The following is an 8,883-nucleotide window of genomic DNA, read 5'->3' as shown; positions in this document are numbered from 1 at the left end:
CTCAACAAAGACACAGTGGACCCTGCCAGCACATCTGTCCTGGAAAGAGCTCTTCCTCCAACTCTTGACCTGAAGCCAGACAATTCAGTTTATCCTTGTATGTCCCTGAGGCTTTCCAAGCTTCTGTCTCTTTGCTGAGGGTGTGTGTTTGTGAATGAGTGAGTCTGTTCTTAGGCTCTTTAAGAGGACACCTGGTTCTACAGCAGCCTTCCGTTTCACCCAGATGGAGTCCCCACTGACTTTCACAGTGAGATGTTATGGGGACTCCTCTTCCCAGCACTGGTGTTTTGGGCTGAGGAGCTCACTGTGGGGCTGGGACCCCTTGCTCCTTGGGGAGACTCAGCAGCCAAGATATCCCTCCCGATTTTTAACTGCCACACGTGGGTGTGGGACCAGCCCATTTCACATCTACACCCCCTCAGCTGGTCCTGGCAGCAGGCAAGTACAGCACTTATCTACTCTGCCATTTTGACCAGAAGCCTTACTTGACTTTTTTTTAAAGAGAAGATAATGCAATTTAATGGGGAAAAGATAATCATTTTAACAAAGTGTGTTAGAATAAGTGAACACCCATTAAAAAAAATCACCTCAATACTTCACACATAAAACTAAAATTCAGTCAAAAGAGATCTTAGGAAAAAATGTAAACAAACATAAAATTTCAAGAAAAAATATAGAGAACATTTTGTTGACCTGGGTGATGCAAAGATGTGTTAAATATGACACCAAACACCTGAACCCCAAAAGAATAAACTGGACTTCATAAAAGTTAAAGCGTTAATAACTTCAGAAGACATTGTTAAAGGTAAAATGACAAGCCACACATTGGAATAAAATATTTACAAATATCTATCGAGTAAAGAATTTGTATCAAAAATTTATAAAGAGCCTTCATAGCTCAATGGTAAGATAGCAAGCAATCCAATTTTTAAAAATGGGTAAAAGATTTACTTATCCCAGGTTTATGCAGCAGCTGTAAAAATGCTGCAATGATCTAATTTTTTAGTGACTACTGCTTTCTTACCAATAATGCATCCAGACCAGAGGTGCTATTCCCACCTATTGCTGGAACAAATGCTAAATTGCCATCATTTTATGACATTTTATGACAGTGCCCAATCCCAGATTACCCACTTCTCCTAATCTCACCTCAGATGCAGTAACCAGTCAGAACTGATCGCTACGTCCCCTCACTCCTCCTCAGAATCCTTTATTAAGAATCCAAAACTTTCAAAAGGCATGTGCCTTCTCTCCATTGTTAAGAGGCGTGCGGTGGTCCTTTGGAGTACCCTCCATCACAGCATCGAGCTATTAAACTTGACTCTTACACTATAGGTTTGTTTCTGGTGGCCTTTGGCTGATTAGGCTTTCACAACATATTTGTAGTTTTAATTACTTATTTTTAAGTGGCAGAACAGAACTGAAAATTAGATTTAGTGTATGAATTTGATAGAGGATTTCATAAATACAGTGCGTATGAATGAAAGCTGTTAAGAGTCAAGAACATGGAGGAAATTTGAAGTTCACACGTCAGCTGAGATATTCAAGTTGTTAGAAGTTGTCCTGGCTGTTGACAATATAGAGATGGAGAAGGAAATTGTAATGGAAATGCTAAAGTCCTCAAGGAATGAATAGTGCCCGGGAGATCAGTGGAGAAGACGAGATGCCATAGTTGCAATGTCATGAGCCTCAAAGGAGGAAGTGTGTGGGATTGAGGAGGAAATAGAATAATTTGCAAAAGGTAACAAGGCTCTGCCAAACTCTGATGAATGTGACTTATCAGAGTCAACACACTGAAGCACTTTTTTCTATTGTCACATCTTTAGGATATATCAATAACGTCAGTTAAGTTTTCCACATAATTATGTGCTATCCCATTTAAATCTTATGACCAGCCTATGAGATAGGAATTATTAACCTCATTTTAGAGATCATGAAATTGGGTCCCAAAGAGGTTAAACAATTTTCCTGAACTCATACACCTCAAACTGCACCCGGGTCGCCAGGTTACAAAGGTCACCCCTAGATTTTTCGAACTATTTAAATGAGGGACAATATTCCCCCAAGCATCCATGGATCAATAATTTATAGAAAGTCAATAACACTTGAACTACTAAAAAAATTAAGTAAGAAAAACAAAATATAACCCATTTTTTATTATTAGAATCAACACATTTAAAATTACTCTCGAATAGCAATAAAGTGTATAAATGGTTACCCTCAAGTTCTGTCCGTATTGTATCGTGCATTGATAATAAACTGTTTGCTAACCGCCACCAGTCCAGGGACTACATTTTGAGTAACAGTAGATTTTGTTCTGTTTCTGCTCACTTATTCATACTATTCCTTCGCTTTCTCCCCACTATCTGACGTCCTCAGCTAAAGGAACTGTTTTGTCTACAGAGATGGAATTAAAGCTCCGGTAGTACTGACTCTTGTCCCCATTTCTAGCCAACTTTCTGTTCCCATAGCTCTTTGTTCAAATGTCTGGACAAACTTCCATCAGGATCCTTGGAAATCTACCTTTTGTTAGCCCCTGGAACTTCTATTTATGCCACCTTCCCTGACCAGCCCCTTAAATGCAAAGTTAATCATTCTTTCTCCTGTATTTCTGAAACAGCTTCTACATGCTTTCATTTTACTACTGATGATACTATGTAATAAATTTTGTCTAGGTTGAAATTTGTTTTGATAGTTTTATGTTTTGGAGAGCAGGGACTCAATTTAGTTTGGATGATGGGTTGAATAAATCAGTGATTAAGTGAAGTTCTCTCTCAACTTCTCAGGGCTTATGGAGTATTGGCCACTGCTACTGTCCAAAAAGACCAGTAATTCGATTTAATGCTGAAGAAGAACTGAGCAGGATGCCGATCTGCTGTCCAACACCATTTTGAAGATTTGGGACCGGCTCCTTCTTTTTCCTGTGTTGCATTCTACTCTGCTTCTTGACAACAATGTGAGTACTGTGAATATGACTGATGAAGTGAGGAAGCTTACATATTGCAGGATAATATTTTCATGGTTTTAGGTTGCAATACATGTTCCCAGATGGGGTCAGACAATCCTGGAAGGGGCATGGGACAAATTAATGGTTCAAACAGTAAAGGAGTTGAGCCCTGAGTAGAACTTGAAGGTGGAAAATGATGGTTGTGAATAGCAAAATAAATCACCTTGGGATCGCTCTTCTCACCAGAGCTTGTAAAAAGAGCTGTGAGAATTATGGATCCCAATGGTAACCTTTAGAGACGTGTAAAGGAAGGTGGGGTATGTAACGTACTTGCTATTGCCATCTGTCTTGATGGAATGTGGGTAACTTAGATGCCTCAGAAGAGTTTTCTTGAAGTGTTCTGTTGAGGGGAGGGACGAAAAGAGTCCAAGACACTTAAATAGGGGACCATCCTGTATATACTGAATTCTAGAGAAGAATCGTCTTAATTTTTCTCTATAGCTAAGTAGTCACTAAGCCACAGTAATCGTTTTCTTCCTTACTGTTCCCTACTTCAACTCTAATGATCCTTTTCTTATTGACTCAAAGATTATTTTATCAGAAGATACTGACATCATCCTACTAACCTTGATCGAGTAGTAAGCTAATTGTTCTGAATTTTAGACAAGCTCTGGGAAACCAAGAACCCTCTCCTCTATTTTCACTAAACAAAGGAGAAGGAATCCCAAAGGATACCTTGGCTTATGGATGCCTCTGGGAAGGGCAGCCTGGCCTTAATGAATCACTGGGTTCCACGAAGCATTTCTGTACAAAAGAACCTGTTTCTCAATGGGGAAAGCAGAAGCAGCCTGAGGGGATTTGGTATGTTCTATTAGAGCCTTCCTTCCCCTCCCATCACACACACACCCTCATCCTCACAGCCTGTATGGAAGAATTACTACTATGTTCCTTTACTGAGGAGAGCATTCAGTGGTTTACATTGCCGAGTATTCAGTGCACAACTACTTAGAAAACTAAGTGGAAAACCTCTGCTTTATGCAATTCTCTTGGGGGTTCAGCCTCAACAATCCTGGCTCTGAAGGTGAGTACAGTCTTCATAGATTTTGTTCCAACAATTTAAATTTTTATTTGTTCAATGGGAAATTAAAAATAAGAGAAACTGTCTCATCAAGTTAGCTCTTGACGTCTGTTGATACTGTGGCTTCGGCAAGGGATGTCCTGCACGCAAGCCAGGCTGCCCCGGAGTCCCCAGGACAGTGTGGAGGGTCTGCAGGAGCCACAGCCACAGCTGAAACTGTGGAAGGAAGTTGGGGAGAAATTGCCAGATATTCAGGTTAGCTGAGGCTCACAGAGCTATGCCCTCTCTTCAGCATCAAAAATGACCCGTGCATTGACAGAAAAGCTAGTTGAGAATCAGAGTGGGTGGGCAAGCCTGAAGGGAATGCCAAAATGAAGAGCTCTGGAGAGAAGCCCAGGTGGCCAGTGGAGAGGAAGGGAGCAACAAGGATCAGTTGTTAGATTATGCATCTGAGTGTCATAGGCTAGAAGTATGAAGGCATCGTATACTGCACTTCCTGTCTTATTTTGGATTTGTGGTGAAAATCTGCCATGTGTTGAAAGAAAAACTATATATACTTCTCATCAAAAAAGTTAAATAACTGAAAATCTACCAACACTTTATTTTCACCTAATAAAAAATTGTTACTTAGCCCTGATGTATGACTAAACACCTTTGAGTACTTTATAAATACTTCTTTTAATCTCACAACAAAGGTGCATTACAGGGACAGTTATTCCCATTTTACAAATGAAAAAACTGAGAGTCAGAGAGATTGTCATGTGCAAGTTAAAACAGCTGGCCAGTGGGAGGCCAACGATCTGAATTTTCTCTCTCCATCCCCGAAACTCTGCTGTCAGCAGACATGCCCGCAATGCAGGGGTGGCCCCACTGAGCTCTTGCTTGAGCCACAAGAAAGCACAGAGGCTGCTCAGTGCCAGGCCCAGTTCCTCACACGAGTGTATGTTCAGAAGGTGACAAGAGCACTGTGAAGGATCTGAAAAGTGTGCCACAGGTGCATGGCCAAAGGAACTATGGATGCTTACTTTTAGAAAAGGGAAGGCAGTGCAGGCATGCTAGCTGTGGTCAAATATTTCAAAGTTTTTCTATAGAAAAGACATGGTTTTTACCATTTATACCATTAAACTCCTAGGGGATCATTGATAAGATTAAAAACAGATATTTGTAATGATAAAACTAACAGCAATGGCAGTGCACTTAATAAAGACCAGTCAAGAAGAAATAGAACATATTCTTCAATGAGCTGCAGGTTCTCATTATTGATTCATTATACCTCACAATTCATTCAGTCCCACTAAGTCCCACTATTGGTAATACTAAATGCTTTCTCATCTAAAGTAAGACATTTAATAATTTCTAAGATACTAACACATTTGTAGATATTTGTTACTGATATTTATTTATAGTAAATGTTTAAGACCTTATAACTGAAATAATGTCGTTAGCAGGAAATTGTGTTTCTATGAAAATTAGAAGCAATAACACTGAGTAGAAAATCTCTGTTTCATGTTAACATATGACTCTTAAAAGCACAAAAGTTACAAGGAATCATATGTAGAAAGATATATGCAGAAAAATAATCAGAAACAGATTACGAAGTTCCATGAATACCATGCTAAGGAGTTTGACATATATTCCATCCAGCATTTCAGATACGCAAATACCTCAGGAAAACTGGGAAATATTTTATTGATAATATTAATTGAAAATGTAAGTTATAAAAATGGAATGTGTAATATGATTAGAAATATGTAAATACTACTTACTTAGGCCCCCAAATTAAAATAAATGAAAATGGATTGTGAGGCATTGTTTTAATTAAAAGATTTGTAGTTGAGTCTTTCCTTAGTTGTTAACTATATGGAAAATTAAAAGAAAGTGCGTGCAAAGATAATCCATAAATCTGTAGAATTTACCTGTAGGGATTGTTATTTAGCTGAAGTTACTGGAAAGAAAATATGTGCATATATGAAAATTTCAGGTCACTAGAGTAATCCCAAATAATTTTTTAAAATTTTATAATAGTTTACAGAAATATTGAAAGAAATTTTTATATTTCTAGTTTCTCATTCTTATAAATGTAACTTTTCTAATTTTTACTTACTCTTTAGTATGCCTGAAATTGTTCCCTTGGATTGCAGCAATTCTTGTGTCTTCCCTTATTATTCATCACTGTTCTCAGGATTGCTTTCTCAGAATTGCCTAAAAACAAAGGAACTTTTGCCTTTTTCACGACACAGGTGCAAAACCCCAAGAAGCATAAAACAAATGAATATTCGCATTTTCACATTTCCCTCAACAGGAATAATTCACAGAGGAGATGGAGGTTGGAAACCACACCAGTGTGACCCAGTTCATCATTTTGGGGTTAACAGAGGATCCTACACTTAGTGTCATCTTCTTTGTGATATTTCTAGAAATCTATGCGGTCACCTTAATGGGCAACGTCAGCATCATCATGTTAATCAGTAGCAGCCCTCAGCTTCATACTCCAATGTACTTTTTCCTCTGTCATTTGGCCTTTGTAGACGTCTGGTTATCTTCCTCAGTCACACCTGTCATGCTCATGGGCTTCCTGAGGAAAGGAATCTCTCTGCCTGTTGCTGGTTGTATGGCTCAACTCTGGTCTGTGGTCACATTTGGAAGCACTGAGTGCTTCCTACTGGCTGCCATGGCCTATGATCGCTATGTGGCCATCTGCTCTCCCCTGCTCTACTCCTCCCACATGTCCCCCAGAATCTGTAGTCACTTAGTGGGGATGTCCTACCTGGGTGGATGTGTGAATGCTTGGACATTCACTGGATGTTTATTGAGTCTGTCTTTCTGTGGACCAAATCAGGTAGGTCACTTTTTCTGTGATTTCTCCCCTTTGCTGAAACTTGCCTGCTCAGATATCTCCATTATTGAAATTATCCCTTCCGTTTCTTCTGGATCCATCATTGTGGTCACGATGTTTGTGATATCTCTCTCTTATATCTGTATCCTCATCACAATCCTGAAGATACGCTCTGCTGAAGGGCGACACAAGGCCTTCTCCACCTGCACCTCCCACCTCACAGCGGTCACTCTGTTCTATGGAACCGTCACATTCATTTATGTGCTGCCCAAATCCAGCTACTCACCTGAACAGAACAGAGTGACATCTGTGTTCTCCACAGTGGTGATCCCCATGTTGAACCCTCTCATCTACAGTCTGAGGAACAGAGATGTGAAGGAGGCCATGAGAAAGGCAGCTGTCAGAATATATTCTTAAAATCCGTTTTTGGCATGTTTTTGTTTACCTGTATCATACTTAGGACCTACCAAATGCTGCATAACTGATCGCTTAAATTCATACTTCTTCTAATACTCACTTTTATACACTAGTAAACCAATTATTGTTACTGTAATTGTCACCCTTATTAATATCTGTAGATGCCAAGTACTCTTTCTTAATTTATTTAGCAAGCAGTAATTTGCACCTGCTATGTGCCAAGTCCAATTCTAAGCACATTACATATGTTAACTGGTTTATTCCTTGCAAAAACCCTATGAAGTACTATTATTTCTCTTTTACAAAAAAAAAAAAAAAGTCATCTGGAGCACAGAGACATTAAGTACATTGCCCTAAATCATGTAGCTAGGAGGTTGTGGGACCAATGTTTGAATCCAGAAAGTCTGGGTCCAAAACCACTATGCTTCTCCAATTAATATTCATAGCAATTCCGTGATGCTGGCTTATTAATTTTCCTCAATTTACAGATTGGAATACTAAGTCTTAGGGAGATGCAGTAGTTTGTCTGGAGAGATTTGGACTCAACTCTTCTGCTTCTAGAGGAATCAAGTCCTCTGATTCCAATGACTTTAGCACTGTTACTGAACTAGAGGATTTGAACAGAGCAATCCAGCCTAACCTGTTACTTTGTATCAGTCGTTTGAACAAACTCCATGCCCTAGAAGGTCTAGGTTGTAAAGACTCCAAAACGATGAAGAAGGGGAACTGAACTGATTCCCATCTTTTAGGATATCAGGTCTGGGCACCACAGTCAGGTGATTTGACTGGAAGTCTGTCCATGTTTTTAACACATGTTAAAAGCAAATAGTCCCATTGGCATAATTTAGTCTTCTTTATTTGTAGGAATTAAAAAGGGTATCTTAATTCTAAGCATGGAAATTAATTTGTGAACAACAATCGTAATTCCATAGTCTGGCTTATAAGGAAGTTAGTACCCATTTAAAAACTAGAAATGTTGTCAAAGATTGCACTAAATGTTTTTTTGTATAATGACCTACCCTCATTTACATAGAGTATCACCATGAGACTAGAAAGGGTGAGGAGATTTCCTGGAGTCAGGAATTCCCAACTCAAAGCACATACTGTGACAACTGTTTAGGGCATCTGAAAGCAAGACTTAGATCATAAAAGTCCGTGTCTCCATGTAATAGGATGAGAGAAGTAAGGATTGGGAGATATAAAAACAAGATGTAATAAAATGAATAATATTTAAAATAAACTGTTAAGTAAAAATGTAGAGGATCTCTAATGCAAATTTTAAGGGGAAAATACGTAACAAAGATTAAAAGGTAATATGATTAAATTTTAAAAAACACATGAAATGATTAAAATAATGGGTAAAGGAAAACTGTTTCTCTGCTCACAACCAAATGTGTGCTGTATTTTCCCCCACCAGCCAATTGGAAAACCAGTATTTTCTAAATATCCAGATATCAATTTGATGTCCTATTTTTAAATTCAATTGTGACACCAACCACCTGGAAGTCATGTCAGACTTCACAAGTTTAAGGACGTGGTCCCACAAGACTGCCTTCACTTCAGACACCAGGTGTAAGTAATGGCTCCCCAGGGTACCCACACTTC

At 38.9% G+C, this 8,883-nt stretch overlaps 1 protein-coding gene across 1 annotated transcript; it reads left to right on the top strand.

The window, feature by feature from the left end:
• The first annotated feature begins 6,333 nt into the window (after window positions 1–6,333).
• On the top strand, window positions 6,334–7,575 carry LOC308503778 (olfactory receptor 5P1-like). Its single transcript, XM_081063437.1, has one exon. It carries the CDS (start codon window positions 6,346–6,348, stop codon window positions 7,276–7,278), a length of 933 nt encoding a protein of 310 aa, XP_080919563.1. The 5' UTR covers window positions 6,334–6,345; the 3' UTR covers window positions 7,279–7,575.
• Window positions 7,576–8,883: the final 1,308 nt, after the last annotated feature.

This window comes from Rhinolophus hipposideros, assembly GCF_964194185.1.
Source record: "Rhinolophus hipposideros genome assembly, chromosome: 10".
Taxonomy (NCBI): domain Eukaryota; kingdom Metazoa; phylum Chordata; class Mammalia; order Chiroptera; family Rhinolophidae; genus Rhinolophus; species Rhinolophus hipposideros.
The sequence above is the reverse complement of the archived record's forward strand: the minus strand, read 5'-3'. Positions and strand labels throughout refer to the sequence as shown.